Source organism: Xenopus laevis, chromosome 1L, assembly GCF_017654675.1.
Source record: "Xenopus laevis strain J_2021 chromosome 1L, Xenopus_laevis_v10.1, whole genome shotgun sequence".
Classification (NCBI taxonomy): Eukaryota; Metazoa; Chordata; class Amphibia; order Anura; family Pipidae; genus Xenopus; species Xenopus laevis.
Window position 1 is genome coordinate 29,542,223 of NC_054371.1, and position 25,784 is coordinate 29,568,006.

General features: G+C 36.8%; 1 protein-coding gene across 17 annotated transcripts in view; it reads right to left on the reverse strand.

Moving 5' to 3' along the window:
- Positions 1-25,784, reverse strand: part of proml-1 (prominin 1) — a 112,933-nt gene that overhangs the window by 51,028 nt on the left and 36,121 nt on the right. For 6 of the 17 annotated variants that reach the window (XR_005966581.1, XR_005966584.1, XM_041588080.1 and 3 more), the window contains exons 3-14: positions 24,771-24,829; positions 23,615-23,674; positions 22,079-22,284; positions 21,092-21,212; positions 18,499-18,562; positions 17,418-17,507; positions 11,147-11,170; positions 8,060-8,277; positions 7,885-7,959; positions 5,090-5,153; positions 2,644-2,655; positions 1,114-1,273 (exon numbers count right to left, since the gene is read on the reverse strand). Coding sequence is in view for 9 of the 17 variants with exons in the window: in XM_041588080.1 (XP_041444014.1) it covers positions 1,114-1,273; positions 2,644-2,655; positions 5,090-5,153; positions 7,885-7,959; positions 8,060-8,277; positions 11,147-11,170; positions 17,418-17,507; positions 18,499-18,562; positions 21,092-21,212; positions 22,079-22,284; positions 23,615-23,674; positions 24,771-24,829 (1,153 nt within the window). In the remaining 8 variants the exon portion in view is untranslated. The remainder of the gene's footprint in view (positions 1-1,113; positions 1,274-2,643; positions 2,656-5,089; positions 5,154-7,884; positions 7,960-8,059; positions 8,278-11,146; positions 11,171-17,417; positions 17,508-18,498; positions 18,563-21,091; positions 21,213-22,078; positions 22,285-23,614; positions 23,675-24,770; positions 24,830-25,784) is intronic. The other 11 variants (XR_005966575.1, XM_041588112.1, XM_041588114.1 and 8 more) reach the window with 5 other exon arrangements.

Consider the following 25,784-nt stretch of genomic DNA (forward strand, 5'->3'; position numbering starts at 1 on the left):
TAGCTCACCTACATGCAATCCAAGTCGCTGAATTTGTTCATACATGCCTGTTAGCGCTATATGAAATACAAGAGCCATGAATATCCTGTATAATCAGAGCTTAGTGATGTCATTGCTGTCACATGAATCACTGAAACGTGAGTATTATAATAAATAAAGTACACCCTGTTGCAAAATATGAGGACATTAGACGTCACTTCGGAGTTCCATGACCTTCAGCCTCATGTTTTTATATGGTCATGAAACTCCTTGGTAACTTATAATATCCTTATAATACACAAAAGCCATGAATATCTTGTAAATTTTATCCTTATAAATGGTGACTTGTGATGTCATCACTTATAAACAGTGAGTAGTGATGTCATTTCTGTCACAAGACTCACTAAAGCTTGTTTATTATAATAAATAAAGTACCCCCAGTTGGAAAATACGAGGATATTAAAAGTAACCTCGGAGTTCCATGACCTGTATATGGTCATGGAACTCCTCGATGACTTATAATATCCTTATATTTTACAAGAGTGGGTACTTTATTCACTATATATTTTACAAGACGGGTACTTTATTCACTATATATACTGAATGCCAGGAGGTTTGGAGCTGTCTGTCCTGGACAGTGCATTTGCATATTAAATGGGCATTGAGTGCTAATAAACAGCTCCTGACCTTTCAGAATGGCAGAGGCCAGGATACAGAGCACAGTATTTAAAGAACAGGAGATCAGAATGCAGGAACAAATTCAATGACTTCAATTGCATGGGGCAGGGTGAGCCAGAATATATCCATTAGATTTGCCTTTCTGATACATACACTTATATACTCTACATATTTCTGTGTAACATTTCCAAATAAAGAATAAAAATGAAGTGTATTGTATATAATAAGTTGTTGCAGAAGCAACTAAAACGGGCTATATTTGGAGAATTGATGTTGCAACAAAAAATAATGATCTTATTGAAAAACTACTAATGAAATAAATTTAGGACTACTGATTTGTGACAACACTAGTTACAGCTAGACTCATCTGCCATATATTATAGGTTATAAAAAGTAGCGCTATAGAAATAAGAATACACATATATTAGAATATAAGGATCTAAGATCTAATAATACCTATAGAAGTCGTATTGTTCCACCACAGGGTAAAATTCCCGAACATATGTCTCACTCTGACTAATATGATTGTTTATATTGGCCATGATCTGAAGAACAGGAACTGTTTTGGAAAAGCTGGTAATGTTTGCTCCGATGGACTCCAAAACATTTTTCATATCTGAAAATATACAACAAAAAAAGACGTCATTCGTTGAACATTATGATTTTTTTATATTAAAGGGAAAGTCAACCCCAAATTAAACAATTTCCTAATAAAAGGAAACACAACTTTCCAATAGAAATTTATTAGACATTTGCGGTGCTCCTGAAGCTATTTGCAAAAACAATTGCTATTGAAAGCAGCATTTGCTTAACTCCTGTTGTTACTTTTTAAACAATGTTCAGTAGCGATCCTAGAGGGGGGCGGGCCCTGGTGCGTGACGCGCAGCCGGACCCCGCCCCCTCCGTATGGCCGCATTTGGCCGCATTTTCAGCGGCGAACGGACTACCGGGGGGCCCTGAAGGGGTGCGGGCCCTGTCCCGCTCGCACCCCCTGCTCCCCCGGTAGTTCCGCCACTGACAATGTTGCAAAAGTCTTAGTTCCCCAGCAAAGTCAGCTCTGTTAATCAGCTGCCTTGTCTTACATTGTATCAATAGTCTGAGCCACCAGGGCAGAGAATAGAAAGGGACAACCACTGCTTACAATAGTAATACAAATGCAAATAACTTAAATACCATAGGAAAAATTGTAATGAATGTATATTGCAAAATTGCTTAGAAATATATTATTAGGCAAATGATTATTTTTTGGGGTTGACTTTCCCTTTAAATGTGAACATTTTTGATGGGCCATGACGCACAGAAAGATGCCACTCACATTACAAAAACACATGCAATAAAAGGCACAATAAAGGACTCTCATCGTGCAGATGCAAAGTCAGAACTTTCTGTTTCTCACAGAAATTGTCATGCAGTTAAGGTTCTGGAATTCAAGTTATTTATGTTTTTGCCTATGGGGCTCAGTTTCAAAATCAAAGCTGTAAAGGTGGACTCGAAAAATTTGGAACATGAACAAATCTGCTTTGATCAAGCTGTCGAGTTCTTTTGTACTATTCAACTCTGAAGAACGTTTTATGGATAGCAGTGGCATGCATACTTACGTTAATGAGATATACACTGTCAAGGAGTTCCACAACAATAAAAAGGCCACCGGAAATATCCTTATATTTTACAGTAAGGATGACAATTATTTTAATGATACACAAGTTTTGTTGAGACATATGTAACAAATTAAGCTAATTAAGCACCCATTAAAATAGACATCGCTAAGCACCATTTATAAAGATATATTTTACAGGTTATCCATGGCTCTTAGTATTATATCTTCGTTAAGGGACCCTTATATTTTACAACCGCAGTAGTACAGCATCACCTGGAGGATTTAAAATGTAATTTAAGTCCCCATTCAGCTCTGTCAATAAAGTTCTGACTTTGCACAGGAATTATGAGTCCTCCAGTACACAGATGAATTGTATTTTGCACACTTACGAGGGATGGCTGCTACTTATTCAATACAGGTCCAAAAAGAGAATTTACAATGAAAAACAATAAGAACTCATTAGTTTACCAGAATACATAGTTACATAGTAACATAGTTAGATCGGGTTGAAAAAAAAACAAAGTCCATCAAGTTCAACCCCTCCCTACTTTCACATGAATTATATATACCCATATCTATACTAATTATAGAGTTTAGTATCATAATAGCCTTTGAATGATCTGTGAACTCTTTGGGGTAGAATAGTAAATTCAAATTAAAATTTTCAAATTGTATTTTTGGCCAAAAGTCACAAATTCAAATAGGGAATAATACAAACTCGATTTGAGATTTATCAAACTTTGACCCTGGGAACAATTCAATTCGACTATTCGCCACCTAAAACCTGTCGAGTTCATGTATAAGTCAATGGCAGATGTCCAGTGACCCATTTGAAGAAAAGGGCACCTATCACAGCCAAAAATCAAACACATATTAACAATCTGACCATTACAACCTAAACACGTTTAAACAAACTACATATATCGTTTTTTGAAAAAAACTGCAGGTTTTAAAAAATCCCTTACTTTGTCAAATGGGTTTTTTTCACTGAGGGAGGCCATACTGTGACTATAACAGTGACTATAACATGCAAAGTTCAGGAGCATGCTCAGATTGTAACACTGCCTAGAGTATTCTACCCAGAATGCCTTGTTTTAGTAAACTCCTCCACTAGACGTATCACGAGATCTTGTCCCCTGCTGGTGATGTTATTATGCAAATGAAGGGCACACAGTAACTTCCAGCAGGTGGCAGAACTACTAAACAGCAGCTAACACAGAGGTTTGGCTGATTTTAAAATAGCTTAGAAGGGTTAATAAGCAACCAAGGAATTCCAACTGAGCATGTGCGAGATTTCAGAGCTACAGTTGGCTGGGAAGATATAGGTAGGAGGAGCCAGTGAAATCCAAGATGTCTGCCTCAGCTAGAACTGCAGTGGAGATGGGGGAGATCTTGCAGAAGGTTTAGTGAGCTGATTATTTAAATTATACAAACAATTCTAACTGTTTTAAAAATCAGATTTCTTGAACTTTCACGTAATGTATTTACTTAGTAAATGATTTTAGTTATGATTGGTGCCCTTTAATAGCCTTCCTGACATTCAAGCTTTTTTTGGAGAAAATACTCGATTCCAGTTTAGTCATATTCGATTTGAATTTGATTTGAATTTTCGAGTCGGTCGTATTTTTTCTTAAATAACCACCCATTCCAAATTTCGAGTATATCCAATTAGAGTAAAAAAAAATTCACATAAATTCAAAATTCGACCTTTGATAAATGGGCCTCTTTAATTCTGACATTTTTTTGCACTAATGAGGCTCTCAGTATACATAGAATTAACAACTGGACAATTGGGGCATCAGCCTTTCCCTATACCTGTACCCAGAGCCATTGTGTCAATCCAGATGCAGGTCCAGAGAGTGGATTTTGGAGCCACATTGCATGCACATTTTCTTTATGCCTGCACTGGGCTGACACAGGCATAGGGAAAGGATAATGCCAGCATCGGGGATATTAATTAAGCCTTTGTTTATCTGCAGACTGAGAATCAGTCATGTCTGGAATTAGCCTTGTACCAAGGTAAAGCAATGCGTAATAAATAAGTGCATCTGTAACTCAGTTATAAAAATAAACAGAAGTGTAAAATAATTCACAAAAAAGTGTGAGAAACTGGTGCAATTCAGTTATGAGTCACAGCAGGGTATAATAAACGTGTATCAGTTAATCATAAGATGATATACAGGGATTCCTCAAGATAAATACACCTGCCTTACATACAACTCACAGTTACAAACAGAGGCTATTACAGTAACATACTGTGGTTTGCTTGGCCTTTATTAGTATTTAGCTTTAATAAACCACCCGCCCCAATCCCCTCTGGTGTGTGTTGTCTACTGCAGAGCACAGAAATGTAAAAAAAATTATGCACAGAAAAGTAAATATAAATACCATGTTAAGACAGACACCTGTCTAAGTTGAATTTAATAAGTAAATGTATATGTTTCAGCTTACATACAAATTCAACTTAAGAACAAACCTACAGACCCTGCCTCATGCGTAACCTGGGGACTGCCTGTATAGCAAAGTGTAATAAACTACTCAGCTATCATGAGATACAGTAAAATTTAACATTTAAGTCTGTCAGTAACAGTTTTAATATAAGATAATTAAAGGTGTAACAAACTGGTGCATAAGCTACTCATTTATAAAATAAAACCAATCAATAAATAATAAATGAGAGCATCAATAAGTAAATAATTATATACGATAAAGCAAACTCTGTTACACTTTGCCATATCTCATAGTAGAATTTAAATACCGCTCCAGTTTGTTACCCTTTGTTTTTTAACTTCCCATGGTCAGCAAAGGAAACGTGAAAATAAAAAAAGAACTTACCTCCTTCAATATTTCGAGTTTGGTTTTGTACCATTTCAGGAGTACTGTTAAATGCTGCATAGCCCTATTTGATAAAAAAAATAAACATTTGAAAATGTAGTAATGCTTTTCAGTTTCTGCAAGTTTTAACACATTTTCCTTTCTTATTAATCAAGTTGGGTGATGTTTTCCTTTTATAGATCAGAGCAATGACGCAGCTTTGCAGAAGAGTGAATCATTTCAAGGGGTTCTGCAGGGGCAACACATACAGGCTTGCAGGAAAAGTTAAATTAAATTACCATTTAGCAAGATCGGTTTTTACTGCTGTGCTAAAAAATTCTACCTTTCATTTAATCAGCTATAAGAAGACTCTCCCTTTGATACAGTGTGTATGCTGCTCTGCCAATGGTGTTTATTGACCATTATTTAGGTCTTGCTTTCATCTTTATAACAGGGCCGGATTTACATAGCGGGCGCCCCTAGGCCCGCTGCCGTTTGTCTCCCCCATCACCTCCCTTTTATTCACACAAATTTTCCTCATCGGGACTGGAGCAATGGGGAATGGTGCAGGGGAAATTTTTAAAAACTATTGTATCTCCTGCCTATCCCCAGTGTTTCTAACCAATGTGGGTGTGGTTAAAAAGCATGCCGCCCCCTAAAAATCTGCTGCCCTAGGCCCGGGCCTTGATGGCCTTTCCACAAATCCGGGTCTATTTATAGCAAACCTATAGGAATATGTGGTTTAGGAAAGAAACAAAAGATTATGAAAATAATATTTATATTATTACTAGTTTTTAAAGGAACTTTGATGACGTATTTTGTTGAATTTGTCCCATTTTGCCCCGAAATTCGTGAATTTCCCGCGAACGCCGGAGACAATTGACGCCCATTAAAGTCAATAGGTATGCGTTTAATTGTCGCCGGTGTCAGAATTGTCGCTGGCGTCCAAAAAAATTTGACGCTGACGAACTTTCGCACCAATTATGCAAATGTATTCACCTCCATCAAAATGCGCAAATTTGTTGTGAATTCGAGCCTGCAGAATAAATTCGCCCATCGCTAGTAATAACAGCCTTATCAGACATAGATTTTCTAGCAGACAGGACCATTTCTGTACAGGTATGGGAAACCCGTTATCCAGAAAGCTCGAAATTACAGAATGTCCATCTCCCATGGACTCCATTATATTCAAATAATCCAAATTTTTAAAAATGATTTGCCTTTTCTCTGTAATAATAAAACAGTGACTTGTACTTGATCCCAACGAAGATATAATTAATCCTTATTGGAAGCAAAACCAGCCTATTGGGTTTATTTAATGTTTACATGATTTTTTAGTAGACATAAGGTATGAGGATCCAAATTACAGATAGATCCGTAATCTAGAAAACCCCAGGTTCCGAGCATTATGGATTACAGGTCCTATACCTGTACAACCATCTCCAGCATAGTATTACTGATGTGTGTTAGGTAGGTCAGGATTGCCCCAAATTTGTAAGGGCCCTCTAATCACTGCATTAGGACAATGACACACTGTTTCGCCAGTGCTTTGTTTCTGCTACAAAACGTCAGAAAACATCCTGCCATAGACAATACTTAAGATTGAATAATCATTTATGTAAGTGTTAAAAAATGCTTTTGTATGCATTTTTGAGTGATTACACAATTTGAATGCTTTAGCAGAGACAATTCTCAGTATTATCTATGGCAGGATACTTTGTGGCATTTTGTAGCCATGATAAAAGCTGGTGACAAACAGGGCCAATTTCCTGCCGCGGCGATCGAGGCCTTGTGATCCTAGCGTCCGCGGATCGTATGTGTATGCGACATATCGATGGGGAACGCTGTGCTCCCAATGCGGCCGGGCCTGGCGACAAATAGGACAGTGTGTCATTGTCCTTAAAGAGATAATGACCTGTTTTTTTTACATCTATCATGTAATAACATTGTATTTGAATGCTATTTTTAATTTTGCCATAAAAGTATTTGCCTGATGCTTTTACATTAACTATTAATTGTGCAGCAGTAGTCTGACAGGTTGAGAGGGACAGTCAGGCTGGCAAAACAGTCAGGTTTAGGAACTTTAAGTAACAATTAAAAAAGCACACCTATCAGATAAAAATGATCAAAATGACCTACAGGTAATGAGATTCTGAGACCATTTGCAATCGGTTTTCATTTTTATCATTTGTGTTTTTTGAGTTATTTAGCTTTTTATTCAGCAGCTCTCCGAATTGACATTTCAGCAGCCTGGTTGCTAGGGTCCAAATTACCCTAGCAACCATGCATTGATTTGAATAAGAGACTAGAATACCATCATTTATTAATATAGCGCCTACAAGATATGCAGTTCTTTTCAATAGAAGAGGCCTGAATAGAAAGATGAGTAATAAAAAGTAGCAATAAAATATATATTTGTACCTTTACAGAATATTTATTTTTTAGATGGGGGTCAGTGACTCCCATTTGAAAGCTGAAGAGATTCAGAAGAAAAAGGCAAATCATTAAATAACTATAAACAATAAATAATGAAGACCAATTAAAAAGTTGCTTAGAACTTAAAGGTGAACCACCCCTTTACTATACTTTCATATTTTGAAGAGTAGTTTTTTAGTGTCAGTATCACTTTAAAGCAGCTGTGACTATCTATTTAATGTGGAAAGGGGTGATGCAGAATTCCAAATTTTTGTATAAACGTGGAATTCCTATACTATGGCAGTATGAGGAGTACGAGTCTCTATCTACAGTTCTTACACAAGTAAAAAAAATTATCCCTGTTTTTTACTTGCAAAAAAAATTCCTTGTTCCTGACTTACCTTCTGAACCAAGTTGCTAAGATCAGTTCGGAGGACTTCATTTAATCTGATAAGATTGTGACTTAGATCAGGCAGCTGCATGAAATAAAGACAAAGTGAATTCATTGAAGTAATAAGAGTTTTAGTTATACACAAAATGAGACTACAAGGGAAGAGACTGGGGAAAGTTTCTTACCACGCTGAAGTTTGCATTGGTGTTCAGCTGATTCAGAGAACTGGTGATTTTATTGCAAGGAATAAGTGCAACGTTGGCTGAACAAGCAGGGTCGCTGAGTGTGCTAGTCAGCTGCAACTTGGCCTCTGTGAGGTTGTTGTTCAGCCTGTCAATAGCTTCTTGCAGCACTTCCACACACAAACTTACATTCTCCAGGGCTTCTTTTGTTTCTTTGATAGCTGCAGTACAGAAAATCAGTAAGGAAATAATTAGCAATACATTTAGACGTAATAAACACATAAGCAGAGATTATTTTCTCTTAGTAAAGGAACAGTAACACCAAAAAATGAAAGTGTTTTAAATTAATGAAAATATCATGTAGTGTTGCCCTGCACTGGTAAAACTGATGTGTTTGCTTCAGAAATACTACTATAGTTCATATAAACAAGCTGCTGTGTAGCAATGGCAGAAATTGAAAAAATGTTACTGTATATGGCACAGGTTAAATAGTGGATAAGAGATAACATTATTATGTTCTACAGAGCTTATCTGCTGTCTGCTGTGTAACCTGAGTCTTTTCTCCTTTGAATGGCTGCCCCCATTGCTACACAGCAACTTATTTATATAAACAATAGTAGTGTTTCTGAAGCAAACACACCAGTTTTACCAGTGCAGGGCAACACTGCATTATATTTGTAATACTTTAAAAAACATTTATTCTTTGAGGTCACTGTTCCTTTAAGATGGCATTCTTTCCCCCAGTTTATGTGCAGATTGTTACAGTGGTGGTCAGAATCTGTCAACCAATTCCTGAATCCTGAGGTATACTTATGGTGAAAACAATACTTGCAGCGCCTGCTGCAAATACATCGTGATCAACTTTTTTTTGTGCCAGAAGCGGATGCCTGCAGATAACACAGGCAATTTACCATTACGCTCAAATATTCCCTGAATATATGTCATTTCAAAATTCCATCAGGTTGTTTCCTTGTCAAAACTTATTGCTGATGCCAAAATAATATTCTTGCTACACCTTTTATAACAGTGTAAAGGGTAAGTGCTACATGTATTAAATAAGAAATGCTGCAAATATTTGTTGGCCAAGAATGATGGGAGCTTATGTGCAGCAGCCACTAGAGAGACATATGAGCCTACCCTGGGTTATATAAATGTATAAGGAAGGAAAATGAACTTAGACTCATGGCTAATGTATGTATTTACTAATGTAAGTCTTTCTGGGAATTAAGACAACTAACATTCTACTGTGAAAGGGAACATTGATACATATTTAAATTTATGAAAAAGAATCTCAAAAAACGCACTCAGTGAATTAAATCTCAATTAATTAAATTTTATTTCTATGAATGTTTTTTGAGATTCTTTTTCATAAATTTAATTTTGTCTATCCAGTGTCAGACTGGCCCACAGGGATACCAGGAAAACTCTTGGTGGGGCCAGATGTCAGTGGACCCTCATGCTGCTAAACATTTGGCCTATTTCATGGACATTCCTTATTTCTATGAGAACAAAGAGGCTTAATAGATGGAATAATAGATTATAGTATGTAAAGAAAAGAGACTAGAAGAATAGAGGCTGAGTGAGGAGTAGGGTTGCCAGCTGGTCGGTATTTTACTGGCCTGGCCGGTAAAAATGATGGCTGATCCCAATGTTATTAATAGGGAAAAAAGATAAATATATAGGAAGGCTGGTATTTTTTTCCAGAAAAGGTAGCAACCCTAGTGAGGTGAGGAAGAAAATAGTACTGAGAGTGGGCCCCCAGTCTGAAGTTTTTTGGTGGGCCCCTGGTCTAAGGTTTTTTGGTGGGCCCCTGGTGTCCCAGTCCGACACTTTGTCTATCTTTATCTCACGTACCGCTGTCTAATGCGAATGTCATTAATGCGGTTGAGTGCACAGCCCTCTAAATATTTAACATTGATACATATTCCGAGAGACAGTGAACTCATCCTATCGACATAAATATGGAGCCTTTAGTGTTGAACTGTATACTTGAACTCAAATTGTTACTCCTGTTGCAGCTATAAATTGTAAGGATGCGCCGAATCCAGGATTCGCTTCTGGTCCATTGAGCCATTTGGAGATGTTAATAGCCTTCTTGACCTTCAAAGTTTTTTTAGGGAGAATAATTAAATTCGAACATGAATCGAATACAATTCAAATTTTCAGGTTAAAGCCATTCGATCAAATATTAGACATTTAAGTTTTTTCTTAATAACCTCCCAGTCGAATTGTGAGTATATTCCAATTAAAAAAAATTAACATGAATTCAAAATTCGACCTTTGAAAAATGGGCCTCATTTCTCTGGTGAATTCTAGAGCCACATCACAAGACATTCCTCTCTCATCAAGAAATTAATTTTCAGCCAACTTTAGCCAGTCATCCACAATGAACAGCAGGTGGTTCTGGTGCTCCAAATTAATTATATTATAAGTTTAAAAACTAATATCTTGAAAACTAAAAAATAAATTATGAATGTACTGTACATTATAAAAGTGCTCAGGCACTATGCTCTGAGCCATGTTACATCCATTTGTTTTGAGGGCTTACATCTTCTTAAAGGCAGCCAAGTAACACTGAAAATTATCATTTTCAAAATGCTTCTTTATTTCTTTAGTACCATCCAACCACTGAAATTGCATTAAAAAACACCACATATGTATGTGAGTTATCATTTTCCTAATCCTGGTGCCAACTGCTGTAAAACTACAACTCCCATCATCCCTGGCCAGCCAAAAATAAGTAGGAAAACTCAGGTTATGGTTTGTAAATGACAGTTTTCTCTTTTTACAGATACTTACCTATTCGCTTTTGCAGTCCAAGAGCAAGGCCCATTTCACATTAGCATGTATCCCAGAGAACTGTCAGTTCCCCACAGCCTATATATAGGTTATTTTTCTACACTTTTTATAGGCTAAAATGATTAACAATTCATCCGTGCACCCACTGCATCAGGATTTATGTCCCACCACTGAAAATATATGAAATGTAATGGAAACACAGAGTAACATGTACAGTACGGACATAGCACAGCTAACTAAACACGGGACATCACGCTGGACATCACGGGAATGTAGCACCAAATCTTTTACCTTTAATTGCCCTTTGCACTTTGACTTCAAGCAAAAATAAAATGAAACATGGAATAAAAAAAAAAAAAGGAAAGAAAAGAAAAGTTGTAATGGACGATTAATGAGAATATGGAAGCTGAAGTGATAAGTGAATACCACCGCACAGATATAAAAACACAGCAGGGCTCAGTTATGAATGTGAGCGATATTTGGAAAGAGCAGAAATGGATGCAGAACTGAGAGTGCACTGCCAAAGGGCTTAAAATCAACCCCAAAATGAAAATTGCCTAATAAAAGAAAACATAATTTTAAGCAATTTTCCAATATACATTTATTAGAGATTTTCACTGCTTTTAATGTTATTTGTTAAAAACAATTGCTATTGAAAGCACCATTTGCTAAACTCCTGGTTGTTACTACATTGTTACAATGTTGCAAAAGTCTTAGTTCCCCAGCAAAGACAGGTCTGTAGGGTTGAGACACAAGGGAAGATCTGTCCCCATGTTTTTAAAAAGCGACAAGTCATTCGCTTATTTTACAGGCGAAGTGTGTACTATGATTTGCATACTATCACGGCTATGAATCTCCTTGTTTGTTTGCTACTGCCGATTTTCTATACTTCTCTATTACTATGCTATTTCTGATCTATTGCTCCAAAAAGGGTCTCTGTGCGTTTTCAGGCTACTGGCGCTTTCAAATACCATTGTGTGCATGGTACCTGGCAATTTGTCGAGATCCGTTTTTAAAAAAGCGGGCGACAAATCTTCCCGTGTCACAACCCTTAATCAGCTGCCTTGTCTTACATTGTATCAACAGTCTGAACCACCAGTGCAGAGAATAGAAAGGGACACTGCTTTTAATAGCAATACATATACAAATAATGGGGAAAAAAACATAGAACATTTGTAATAAATTGTTTTCTTTCATAAGGCAAAACATTTATTTTTTGGGTTGACATTCCTTTTTAAAGGGTTGTTCACCTTAAAGTTAACTTTTAGTATGGTGTAGACCAGAGGTCCCCAACCTTTTTTTACCCGTGAGCCACATTCAAATGTAAAAAGAGTTGGAGAGCAACACAAGCATAAAATAGTCCCTTGGGGTGCCAAATAAGGGCTGTGGTGGCTATTTGGTTGCCCCTATGTGGACTAGCAGCCTACAAGAGGCTCTATTTGGTACTATACTTAGTTTTTATGCAATTAAAACTTGCTTCCAAGCTTGGAATTCAAAAATAAGCATCTGCTTTGAGGACACAGAGAGCAACATCCAAGGGGTTGGAGAGCAACATGATGCTCGCGAGCTACTGGTTGGGGATCACTGGTGTAGACAGTTATATTCTGAGAAAATCTGCAATTGGTTCTCATTTTTGTTAATTTTTGAGTTGTTCAGCTTTTTATTTAGCAGCTCAGACAGGACTGAATAAAAAGTTAAATAATAAATAGTAGCAATAACAATATATTTGGAGCCTTACAGAACATTTGTTTTTTAGATGGGGTCAGTGACCCCCATTTGAAAGCTGGAAAGAGTCAGAAGAAGAAAGGAAATTCAAAAACTCAAAAATCAAAAAAGAAATAATGAAAGCCAATTGAAAAGTTGCTTATGGCTTCTGTAACATACTATAAGTTTACTTAAAGGTGAACCACTAGTGATGGGCGTATTTATACCATTTTGCCGAAAAATTTTCGTGTTTCACAAATTTTTCAAGAATTTTCCGCTAATTTCCCGGGAAATTTGCGAAAAGGCGGAAACTTTTCAAAAAAATTGTGAAACCCAAAAATTGATGGGCGCATTCAATTTTTAAAGCGCTATCCGAAAAGTTGCTTGCGTCATTTTTGACACCGGCGTAGAAGTCAATGGGTGTCCGAATAGTGTTGACACGGCAATCTTGATGCGAGTGACTTTTCTGATGCGCGTCCAAAATTTTTGGATGCCGGCGAATTTTTGCAGGAGTTTCCAATGGCGAAACGCAGAAATTTGCCGCAAAGTCGCGACAGGCGAATTTATTTGTCCATCTCTATGAACCACCCCTTTAAGAGCTTCATGGGTAACCAGTTTCAGAATACTGGATCCAATACTTGTATATGCAAAAATTATATAGACATTGCAAAAGCTACACAGGCTGTATAGAGCCTTGGTAACTGCTATTAAAGGGGACCCGTCACCCAAACAAAATTTTTCCAAATCCTATTTTATCATGTTAGTCAAGCAAAAGGAACTTTAATTACACTGTATAAATTATTTGAATATTGTTTCCATCAGTCTGGGAACTCATAATTATATTAACCAGGAAGGAGCCATTTTGTGGACACTGTTATTAAGGCAAGTCTTGCATCATCTCAGAATCTTGTTTGTGCACCAGGGGACAGGGACCCAATGTCCATCCCTATGCCCTGGTTACACAATTAAATCGTTAAGAGAGCTGGGGGAATGTGGAGAGAGCAGTGACATCTAGGAAGTGCTGAATGGAAAGTGAAAGTAATTGTTTGCCCCGCCTCTATGCCTAGGCATAGAGGCGGGGTAGGCAATATTTGATTGACAGCTGATACTTTTAAATGAGTTTACAACAGCTATGAATGCTTTAATAAAAAAAAGAACTTGGCTTTCATATTTAATTTAAAAAGGACTTTTATTATACAGATTTTTATGTCTGGGTGACAGGTCCACTTTAAATCCATAAACAGGTAAACTAACAGAACCCTGTGCAAAAAGGAACAGGACACTGTCCCAAAAATCTTGATGTTTCTAAGTATATGCAGCAATGGGCACAGAATCATTTGTCAGCAAGCCAAATGTGACAGCCGCCAAGCCATTCACTTTTCCACTGACCTATAAGTATTCCTGTTTTGGCGTAGGTTACGTACATTAGAAACTGAAAAATGATCCAGGGTAATGCAGAATTTTACAAGACTAATATTCCAAAACGATGCAGAAAATAATGCAATCTCAGTGAGTTCCTGCCTGATATTTCTATTTTACCTATTTGTATTCATGGAATTAATGTTCTATATGCGCAGCACAAAGGAACGCCCAAGGCTGGTCATGTGACTCACTTATTATTGACTATGCCCTCTTTATTATCATATATAATATGATAATATAGAGGGCATAGAAGCCGTCGTCCCATTAGTCCGTAACCAACTTGGTGACAGCTCTTACCTCAGTACAGAGATATATCAGTTAGTCACAGTCGCAGTCATAATTCCTCAGTTTCAAGGAGGTTTCAATTGGAGTTAATTTAAACAAAATAAAATATCAGATATCTCCAAAGTGGATCTTTGCATTACTGCTGCCATTTATTAAGTAACCCTTTGACCTGGTGTTTCTTCAGTAGGCTGGCTGGGAATACTGGGAGTTGTAGTTTACAACAGCTGCCATACAATATATATATAATATATACACATACAAACACACCCATTCATATACAGTACCTGGCTTAGATAATAAGTGTGTCTTTTGGCATTGATGGTTAAATATATACCAAAAAACAAGCAGTGTTTGTATGTCGACTTCTTTACCCAATGGTAGTGATGAGCTCTGTACTATTCAACCCAGTGAGATAAAGATCAGTATTTCTATGTACTGAGCTGAATGGAGCTTACCAATCATATCACAAGTTATGGTGTTGCCTGTAGTGGTGAAGTTCTTCCTAAAGGGATTTGCAAACAATATTCTCACTGGCTACTGAATGTCTGATTCACTTACATAGTGATTGAGTAATCATATGCTGTACTGGGTTAAAGGGATTCTATCAATATTTACTGTATAAATGCGTCTGGCATGGTATATATATATATATATATATATATATATATATATATATATATATATATACTGTATATATATATATATACTGTATATATATATATATATATATATATATATATATAGTATATTTTTTTCTCAGTTGTTGTGCCTGAGTTGTTGTGCCTGAGGAGTTATTGCCACCTATCACATTAATATATATATATAGAATAATGTGAATAGGTGGTGTTACCTCCTCTGCCCATGAATTATGCCAAGATTTTAATGGCATGACCCTATCACTGCACACAGGAGTATTTTCAGGGTGATATATACTCAGTGTGGGCCCTGACAAGCAAATGCCATTCTAATCAATGGCATAGGTTGACATAAAGAACCATCATGAGCCTTAAAGGAACAGAAACACCAAACAATTAAAGTAATTAAAATATAATGAACTGTTTCCCTGGCGTGTTGGCTTTAGAAAGACAATAATAGTTTATATAAACAAACTGCTGTGTAACCATGGGGGCAGCCATTCAAGCACAGGTTACATAGCCGATAACAGATGCACTTTTTGGAATCCCACTGTATTCTATTATAGAGCTTATCTGTTATTTGCTAAGTAGCCTGTGCCTTTTATCCTGTCCTTTTCAGCTTAAATGGCTGCCCCCATGGCTACACAGCAGCCTATTTATATAAACTATAGTAGTCTCTCTAAAGAAAACACATAACTTTTACCAATGTGAGGCAACAGTACGTTACATTATAATTATTTAAAAATGCTTTGCTTTTTTGGTGTTACAGTTCCTTTAAGGATCTCAAAATTCTGCTTTATTATATATCTGTCTTTTCCTACAGAAGTGGTATAAACAACATAACCACATCTTTCAAATACTGTTCTTTGTAAGCAATATATCTGGATCTTGTTGTAAACATAGCTGTCTTTTTTTAAACCATTTATAGTTGTAATAGGACATCATCTGAAAACAACTCCCTTGCTCCTATCCCCGCTCTAGCCTCATACATTCTTCCCAAGGGTGATATTTATAAAAGTATATGAATATTTGTAAGCTTGAAGATATCGTAAAACGTGTTGTAACATAAATGATAGATGATAAATGATAGATGTCAATGCTATTATAGTATCCAGTGAATAACATTGTCAGAGTATTTTGCACCTGTAGTATTATCATGTTTCAATTGTGACATTACCCATTTATTAAAGAGAACACAAAATAAAATGAAATAAGAGATGGTATTCTGTAATTCAGTAGGGAAGCCAAAGCATGCAGATAGCTCTTGATGATGGTATCACAGCATTCGTGGAATGATAGTAATAATGCTGTGATGAACCGTGAGGTCTTGTCTTCTAGTCTTACAGTAAGGTGCAGAGTCAGAATCAGCCCACTAGGTTCCAATTTTATAAAATATAAATGTAGATAGTGATAAATGTTATTGGTGTTATATAAGAGGAATGGTGGATATAAGGAGGGGTTGACTGGAATTATCAGGTCTGAGATACTTCAGGGCATAGGAGCTTGGTAGGGTGAGCCAGCTTGTCTTATTAGTGCATCAAAACAGAAGCACAGCAAGAAAATTCATGTTTTGGCTCATATATTCACTTAACACTTTCCTGTCTTTTAACCACCACCTGTATGATCTAACTGTTTATTAACAAGCCTTTGCATGGGGCTTATTGTTTCCAAGCACTGTTGGGTCACAGACAAAGTTGAAAAATGTAGTCACAGTTGTACAAGTCTCTGCTAAAAAGATTTAGACATTGAGAAAGAATTCCTTTATGGTAGTGACTGGAATGTCAGTATGCTTGTAGAAAAGAAGTGTTAAATGCATACAGGTTTGTATAGCTAAGGTGCGCCCTGGGCAACAGCAGAAGTCTGAAGCCTTAATATAAGAGAAAAAATTGGGATATGTGAGCTGCACTTAGGGTAAGGTCACACCTGGAGATTCGGGGAGATTTAGTCGCCCGGCGACTAATCGCCTCTTCTTTGGGGCGACTCCACGAACGGCTTCCCCCTGCATTCCGTCTGCTCGAATGAGAAATCTCCTGTGGCATGGCACTCGCGGCGCTTCGTTTTCCAATGTCGCCCGAAGTTGCCACACAAGGAAACTTTGGGACCTTACCCTAAGGGCAGAGACACACGTGGAGATTCGGGGAGATTTAGGCGCCCCGTGACAAATTGCCTCTTCTTCAGGCGACTTATCGCCCCGAAATGCCTTCCGGCCGGCTAGAATCTATTTCGCCGATGGGATGGCACTCGGAGCGTTTCATTTTTACTTTTTTTCACTTGCACTCTAGTTCTTAAACTACAACTGCAGGTGCAAGGCTGAGCCTTGTAGTTGAGCAAAGCTGGAAGGCCACTACTGAATAGAAAAATATCTGTTGCTACACAGCAGTAGGTTTAATATCACATCATTCTTTGTCATTGGACCTCTGTGAGGGCTGGGGGACCCGGTCATTTTTTTTTTTTTTGCCTTACCCCAAACCTGACTTTTACTACCATATAAAAATGTTCAGCCTTGTGAGAATTACCTCCTGCCATATTAAGAACCGCATCAAAAGCTGGCCGGACATCTTTCCCAAGACGCTCATGGACTCGCTCACCAAGCAAAGGCCCAAGATCTGTTAAAACAAGAAAGTCTTAACATACATACACACACACATATATATATATAATATATATAAAATATTATTGTCTGGCTGGTAATTTTGATATAACCCTGAGTATCATAGTTTAGTCACATCATGTATTTAGTTGAATTTCAACCAATAACAGATTAAAGGAGAAACACAGACACATACACTTTCTCAGGAGTATAATGTGTTTTCCCACACTTCTCAGAGTGCCTGAAACAAAGGGAGTTATGCACAAAAAATCTTGGATTATACCTTCTTACAGAAATAGTTTTGGTGCACGGGAGATTCCTTTACAAGGGCAGTTCACCTTGGAATTAATAATTAGTAGTATGTATTAATATGCTGTGTAAGTTTGTAGTTTGTCTTATTATTCTGGTTTGAATGATTTTCCCTTAATAGTTTGCTTTGGCATTCTCCATCCTGAAACATACAATTCTAGCTGGTTGCTATGTACATTTACTCTGAGGTTGGATTTCTTTATTACTTACCTTTCTAATTAAACCTTCTTCTATTCATCTTCAGTTTGCCCATGAAACCACTTACTGGTTGCTAGAGTAAGTGGGACTATAGCAACCTGAGACGAATTGCAATTACAAACTAGAGTTTTGCAAACAAAACCAACAACAATTTATAGTTATAGCATATGTCTGTAAAAAGTAGAAGTGAAACATACACCTCATACTAAATACCATTTATCATCGAGTGAAAAGCAGTGCTCTTTAGATGAGCCCTATAGTCTTTTGTTAAATCAAACACACACCCATAAGTTCTGGACTGCTGAATAAGATTGTCGTTCAAAAAGTTTTTCTCCTTATATTTGAAAATACAACTTAGAGTTAACATTTGACTGGGCAAACCTTTTGCTTTAGTCACAGGATTTTAAGGCGTTGGATTCAGATTGACTGAGCATACAAAATTCAGGAATTAATCGAACCCAAACAGAATCACACAATAAAAGAAGCACCGATGTACTTACTGTTCATCTCTGATAGGGCTTTGTCCTTTGTGACATTGAACTTGCTCAGTACATAATTGATTTGCTAAACAAAGTATGAAAATAAAAGGTTAAACACAGAGGAAGGTGCATATATATAAATTAATTTCCATGATTATATTATTACATTACAAGAAGTGAAAGTTTGTCAGTTTATCACTTGCATAGCAGTGGGTTAGGGTTGGTTAGAAAGGGAATATGTCACAGTCCCTAATTTATTTCATAATAGTAATAAAAAGCTTCAGCTTATTTATTAATAAAAAAACTTGATTTAAAAATATCGTGAAAAAAATTGCAAAAACCTGAATCATACAAATATTTTGGCATTTTTTCCTGAATCGCTTGATTTTTTCAAGTTTTTGCCCAAAAACCCAGAGAAGGTTGTAATTTTGGGGCTAAACCCACCAAAGACAACAATAACTTCAATTTGGGATAGGTGCCTCTCCTATTGACTTATACAGGACCTCGGTAGGTCTGAGATGGAGGATTTTTGCTTTTTTGCAGCATTGGGGTATAATAAATCTCGAAAAATTTGAGTTTTACCCCAAAACGCCCGACCAGAAAAATTTGAGGTTTAATAAATAACCCCCTTATGTAGTTGAGTTATTTTAGATAGATTTTTTTTAGTGTGATTTCCTAAGTAAACTTCCTAAGCTCAGTACATGGTTACATATACACTCAAATATTGGCTTCTCAGTAGACATGCTATCTAGAATAGCAAATTTGTGTTCAGCCCAAATCTCATCTTAAACCTTTGTGCTGGGTTTCCATAGAAGAAAAATACACATTCATCCCAAATTTTACATAACTGCCATTTAGTATAGGCCTCCCCCCTTCCTTTGGGAACACTGTTTTGGAACCCATGAGTTTAGATTTTCTTCTATATACAGTACATCTGGTATGTCCAGCCTAAAGTTTGGCATCAACTCGCTTTGCGATTAAAATATCCCCTGTTCTGTTACTATTTTTCTTAGGAGAATTATATTCAGAAGACTAATGGCAATATCAGTGATGTTCTTCATCGGAAAGGCACCGGGGCTCTGTTGTTTGCATCTACAGCAAAGAAGTTTGTCGAGACCTTATTAAATGAAAATAACTCAATGTCAGGCATAAGGATGAAGAAGAAATACTAAAAAGCACATTAGTTCATTTTTCACAAAACCATAACGATTAGTAAGGCTATATACTGGGATAAATTATGGGAAACTGAAGCACAGGTGAAAGTCAATATGGATGACTTTATGCTACGGGACAGCATTGCTGTGAAAATTCCTAATACCACCAGGTATATGACTGGTAAACTAAGGAGGGATAAACTGCAGGATTGTTGTACATTTCACTGTGCAGCAACATATATATACAGTATATGATATAGGATCTGTTATCCGGAAACCCAGTATCCAAAAAGCTCCTAATTACGGAAAGTTCGTCTCCCATAGACTCCATTATAATGGAATAATCCAAATTTTTAAAAATGATTCCCTTTTTCTCTGTAATAATAAAACAGTACCTTGTACTTGATTCCCACCTAAGATATAATTAATCCTTATTGGAGGCAAAACCAGCCTATTGGGTTTATTTAATGTGTACATGATTTTCTAGTAGACTTAAGGTATGAAGATATGGGTCCTATATCTGTTTTCCATAAATTCTGCTCGAGAGGCAGTAATAAATGTCATAGTGACATCTGCTGGACACTTTTAAATATGCAGCCTGCTATTGGTTAGTCAACAGTGAACTTGATGAGAATCACACGAACCCTGGAAGAATCAAGGTGCATTTTGAAAATCATTTTAGAGTCACCAAACATTACTTATCACATGCACTCTGTTATTATGATCATTGTTACAACTGCATGGGTCACCATAAAAAAAAATTCACAAAAGTGTTCTTGTTTCTTCTATCAGCAAGATACTGGAATTAGTCTGTATGTACAGTATGTATACATGTTTCTATATCTTTATTAGGATACACAGAACTGGACAATTTCATAATGTAGAAAAGTAACATATGGAGGAAAAGCATTAAACTGTCATGTGGTAAGAGACCCTGTAGGAAGGAGGTCCCTGCCCTGTAGCGCTTACAATTTAAGTGGGTAATGTGTTAGTAATTTTCTCCTTTAAAGGAGAAGGAAAGGTTAAAATTAAGCAAGTAAAACTAAGTAAGCTTTATCAGAAAGGTTTATATAAATACACAAGTAAACCCTCAAAGTAATGCTGCTCTAAGTCCTCTGTCCAAAGAAACACCACATTGCTTTCCTTCTATTGTGTACTCATGGGCTTCTGTATCAGACTTCCCTGCTGTAATCTGCGATCAGAGCTATGAGTGAGCAGGGAAGAGACTCAGGCAGGAAGTGATGTCACAGCAAGCTAATATGGCAGCTGCTATTCTAAACAAACAGAGACTGTGTCTACAGCTGTTTGCTCAGGTATGGAAAAGCATTGTAAAGAATAAAAATGGTGTTCTAGCTTGCACTATTGTGGCTAATCTATTGGCAATAAACTGCCTTAGTAGCTTTCCTTCTCCTTTAACAATTAAATTATTTACAAATATAAGAGAAATATAGTTTACATACCGTCGGAGCATCATTTAATAGGGTCTTTAAGTCTTTAAAGTTGCTCTGTACCAATTTCTTTGATCCTCTAATCTGGTTGGTAAGGTTCTGATTTGCAGCATAGGCACAGATCACACCCACACTGGAGAGAATAAGATTGAACTGTTACCAGCAGAATGGTCGCATAAATCAGTAAGGTAAAGTAAACCTCATAAATAAAAAAAGGAATTTACCCACAACATGTATTTATTATCGTGTGACACAAGATTCTAAAAGCTGTCTGAGTCACTTGTAATGCCTCAGATTTCCTAAGCTTGCCACTTACTGGCCAATTGTTCCCTTAAAATTAAGTAATATGGAACTATTGTGAATTAATAATTTCACATAATTTGTGTCCCCTCTACACATCTGGCCAGTCAGACTATTTTGTAGGGATGCACCGAATCCACTATTTAGGATTATGCCGAAACCTGAATCATTCATGAAAGTTTCGGCCAACACCGAACCATATGCAAATTATTGACGGGAAGGGAACATTTTTTTTACTTCCTTGTTTGTAATATGATTTAATTTCCCTCCCCTAATTTGTATATGCAAATTAGGGTTCAGATTCAGTTCAGGCCAACTCCTGCTGGAAAAGGCCTAATCCTGGCCGAATCGTTAACTGAATCCTGGATTTGGTGCATCCCTACTATTTTGCAGGCGGCGGCATGAAGTCCAACAACACCCACATTGGTTCAGAAAACACTGGGGATGCGCAGGAGATACAATCGTTTTTAATTTCCCATGAGAAAATCCCCATTGCACCAGTCCTAAAGATGAAAATTTGCTTAAATATAGGGAAGGGCACAGGAACAATGAACAGCAGCAGGCCTAGGGACACCTGCTATGTAAATCCAGCCCTGACCAGTATATTAGTATGTGAGAACTCATTTATAATTATTATTATTATTATTACACAGTACAAGGGGCTTTAGCAAAACCACAGATTCTTTCATCACTACTCACCTGATCAGCAAGGTGGTCACAAAGAGAAAAGTGGAGTAGCAGCCCCTCTGGCAGTCGCCATTTTTCTTTTGCCTCTGATGCATCTCCCCTCCACAGTTGTCACAGCAGCGGCACATGCAGAAGCACAGGCCTACCAGCGGCATCAGCAACAAAAACACAAGTCCAAGTACTGCCGCAATGATAAAGCCAATTTCATAGTGTATTGTCTGCAAAACAAACAAAGATATTAGGTTTTTTTTAGTTCATGAAGGGTAAATATTATTCTTTTGTATTAAGTTATATAAGTTATATATAAGTTTCACCCCCCTCCTCTTCCTCCCCATTACTGATAATCTAAACTGAATCCAATACAGAGGTTACACAGTAGCCACATGAAACATTACTGTAGAACCCTTTTAGAACAACTCAAACAATGTGCCTTATCTGCTTGAGGCCAAGTGAAGCCAACTAAGTGGTTGCTATGGATTACTGAACCGGGAAAACTTTTTGAAAGTATGCAGCTGGGTCGTACCAAGTGGCTTGGAAAGAACAGGAACGAACCATTCTTCCCACTCTGTGTTCATATTAAAGGAACAGTTCAGTGTAAAAATAAAAACTGGGTAAATAGATAGGCTGTGCAAAATAAGAAATGTTTCTAATATAGTTAGTTAGCCAAAAATGTAATGTATAAAGCCTGGAGTGACTGGATGTCGAACAGAACAGAACACTACTTCCTGCTTTTCAGCGACTTTAAGTTGGGCCACATGGGACATAATTGTTCAGTGAGTTTGCAATTGATACTCAGCATTCAGCTCACATTCAAAAGCAACAGTTATGACCCATGTGCCCCCCCCCCTCAAGTCTCTGATTGGTTACTGCCTGGTAACCAATCAGTGGAAGCCAAGAGAGCTGAAAAGCAGGAAGTAGTGTTCTGGCTATTATGTTACACATCCAGTCACTCCAGCCTTTATACGTTACTAACTATATTAGAAACATTTTTTATTTTGCACAACCTATCTATCCAGTTTTTATTTTTACAAGAAACAATTCCTTTTATACAAGCTGTAAAGCTGGTCGTGTTTATCAGTCAATGGCTATATATTTTAAAAAATGAACAGATAAAATATACGGATGGTGGTTTTTGCATACTCAAAAATGGTTGAATTGCCAGAGATGCGTGCTTTGTTACCATGGTAACACCATGGTCTACCGATTACAAACATATAAAAAATTTAAACAGTCACATCTAAGCGCAGGAAATGCTCCCAGGCAAAACTCCCATTGACTTTTCCAGGAATGATGATTGTTTGATCATGCAGAATATGTGTCATCCCGAGAGACTAAACTGTCAGAATAATGTGGCTCAATGTGCCAAACACACTAGTAAGATAAATCCATTCTAAGTATGTTTTGTGGGAATGAACTAACCCCAAAGTATGTAAAAACTCAATTAAATTGTAATTTCCTATTACAGAATAGGGGAACTGCACACAGTTAAATGAATGCAGAAATAGGAGTGCTCCCTTTTTTTGCCACTAAACCAAAAAAATATGTTACCTGGAGAGTGAGGACCACATTTTCGGGCTGAAAGCAGCAGTGTGCAGGATTAGGAGGAGGCAACAGAGACAAAAAAAAAACAACATGAATTTATGGTGAGTGAAGTCCAACAGTTATATCACAATTATTGTAATGCTACAATGTAATATTATTGTGTACCTGAAACACAGGGTGGTCACAGCCCTGATAAGGTGGAGTCATTGTGAGAGTTTATCATGCACAAGTCGAGATGTTTTCACATTTTGTCACCTTCAATGGGTTGTCCACCTTTGAGTTAACTTTTTATATGATGCAGAGAGTGATATTCTGAGACAATTTGCAATTGTTTTTCATTTTTTATAATGTTTTTTGAGTTATTTAGCTTTTTATTCAGCAGCTCTCCAGTTTGCAAATTCAGCACTCTGGTTGCTAGGGTCAAAATTACCCTAGCAACCATGCACAGATTTGAATAAGAGACTGGAATATGAATAGGAGAGTTTTTAAGCCTCACAGAGCATTTGTTTTTATATGGGGGTTCTGTGACCCCCATTTGTAACCTGGAAAGAGTCAGAAGAAAAAGGCAAATAATTAAAAAAATATATATATAAAATAAATAATGAACACCAATTGGAAAGTTGCTTAGAATTCTATAACACAACTAAAAGTTAACTGAAAGGTGACCACCCCTTTAAGTCATTAACAGATTTTCTTTTAAACTTGCAACCATTTTGCCCACAGAATATAATGGTGTTTGCATCTCAGCAGATACCATTATTAATGCATTTTTAAATTTATCTCAAATTTGAACATGCAAATTAGCATTTGGTTTAGTTTCAGGACCTGCCTGACTCAGAGTCGGTATTTTTACCAAATCCAAAGACTTGCATCCCTACTACTGGGGCTCTCCTAGTTCTCCCACTCTTGTTGAGTGCATTATGGTTTAAAGGTCGATGATAATCGGAAACTGCAAATAGGGTCATCACAAAATCATATCTTATTTATTAACTGGGGATGAGTAAACTGTGGATGGTCAGCTCTTGGGGGAAAGCATATCACCCAGCATTCTACAAGAGCTGATAGTTGCTGACGGGGTAATGTAATAAAATTCATTAAGTCAGAACCAGGTCTAGCAACCAACAGCATGTTCTATTTTTGCAGTTTTTGACTGTAAACTTACCTTTTGATAATCATTGCGAATTTCACCAAATTTCTGCTGGGCAACCTTCCTCACTAGATCTGTCAAAGAGTAAAATCATTAAGAAACATTAGTATCAAGTTGGGCAATTTAATATTTAGAATGCCTTCCTTGAACTGGATATACATAAGCCAATCCTAACTATGGACAACACAAGAAGTAATCAATCTCCCACCCCTGTAGTCTATATGAATATGGAATTGTCCTGCTCTTCTTGTCCAAATTTTTCGATATTTATTATACCCCGATCCTGTAAATAGTTTGAACCTGAAAATACACACATCTAAAACCTGTTGAGGTCATGTAGAAGTCAACGGCAGAAGTCCCTTGAAATATTCGAAAATGTTAATAGCCTTCATGATGTTCCAATTTTTTTTCGGAGGGTTCTGCCCAATAACTCGAACAATTCAAGTTTTTCACAACTCAAACTCGCAGAATCAGGTTTTTTCCATTTATGTTTTTTCTTAAATAAAATACCATTCGTGTTGTGAGTTCATTCGAGGTATAAAGACCTCTAACATTCAACCTTTGATAAATAAACCCCCTTAGACTATGAAGATCCAAATTATGGAAAGATCTGTTATCTGGAAAACCTCAGGTCCCGAGCATTCTGGATAACAGGTCCCATACCTGTATTTGGAAAAAATGCCTATTTTAAAAAAATACATAAATATAAATATGAGCTCCAAAGCATCATAACAGTAATATAACATAAATACTTGTGCAAAAAAGGCAAATTGAAAAGAAATATATAAGATTGTGTTAAACAGAGCAATCAAGGACAAATATATAAAAGATATATTACCATACAATTAATAGTCATGTGAGTAGATGAAAACATGAAAAATATGGAAGTGCTCAAAGCAGTATTGGCAGTAAGTTTAAATGTGGTATATGAGGCATCATCTTAAAAATCTAGAAAAAAAATCACATTGCTAAAGCATGATAAATTGATCCCTGAAAATGCCTTATTTCGCATTTTTGTGCCAAACTCCT